Here is a 495-nt window from a genome sequence, read left to right on the forward strand (position 1 = left end):
GTGTCACGCTAGCTAAAGAGCTTTCCTCACTGCGGAGCCAAAGGGAACAGCTAAAGGCAGAAGTGGAAAAATACAAAGAATGCGACCCGCAAGTTGTGGAAGAAATCCGTAAGTTGTGCCGTAACGTGGGGGGCCTTCAGCTTTTATAATGAAAGAAACGTTATTCTTCCAGTGGACTGGTAACCCTTCATTTACGTGAGAAAATAGAGCTAACGAAAGTGTATTCTGTTCTGAGCGGTCTAGCTCTGTAACGTGATATAAAAGTGTGTCCTTACTGTTTCTGGTAAGGAGTTTTAGTGTTAGAGCATTCAACAGTGACAACTCTGAAATGATAAGCATTTTAAGTTAAGTAAAGAAGGCAGATGGGTCAGCCGATCCCCAGGGGATTGACAGAGCAAGGTGGAGGCAGAAGAGCTCCCAGAGCCGCGGGCCCTGTAACTGAGCACTGGGAGACACCATAGCTCCTCCTGCTCCCATTGTCTTCAGCATCCTCCT

The 495-nt window shown here is 46.9% G+C and overlaps 1 protein-coding gene across 1 annotated transcript in view; it reads left to right on the forward strand.

Moving 5' to 3' along the window:
• The window catches only part of MND1 (meiotic nuclear divisions 1), a gene marked incomplete in the record, with an annotated part of 65,829 nt that overhangs the window by 44,423 nt on the left and 20,911 nt on the right, over window positions 1-495 (forward strand). The window contains 1 exon segment of the mRNA XM_027772570.1: window positions 1-108. Coding sequence (XP_027628371.1) covers window positions 1-108 — 108 coding nt within the window.

Source organism: Tupaia chinensis, unplaced genomic scaffold, assembly GCF_000334495.1.
Source record: "Tupaia chinensis unplaced genomic scaffold, TupChi_1.0 Scaffold000283_2, whole genome shotgun sequence".
NCBI lineage: Eukaryota > Metazoa > Chordata > Mammalia > Scandentia > Tupaiidae > Tupaia > Tupaia belangeri.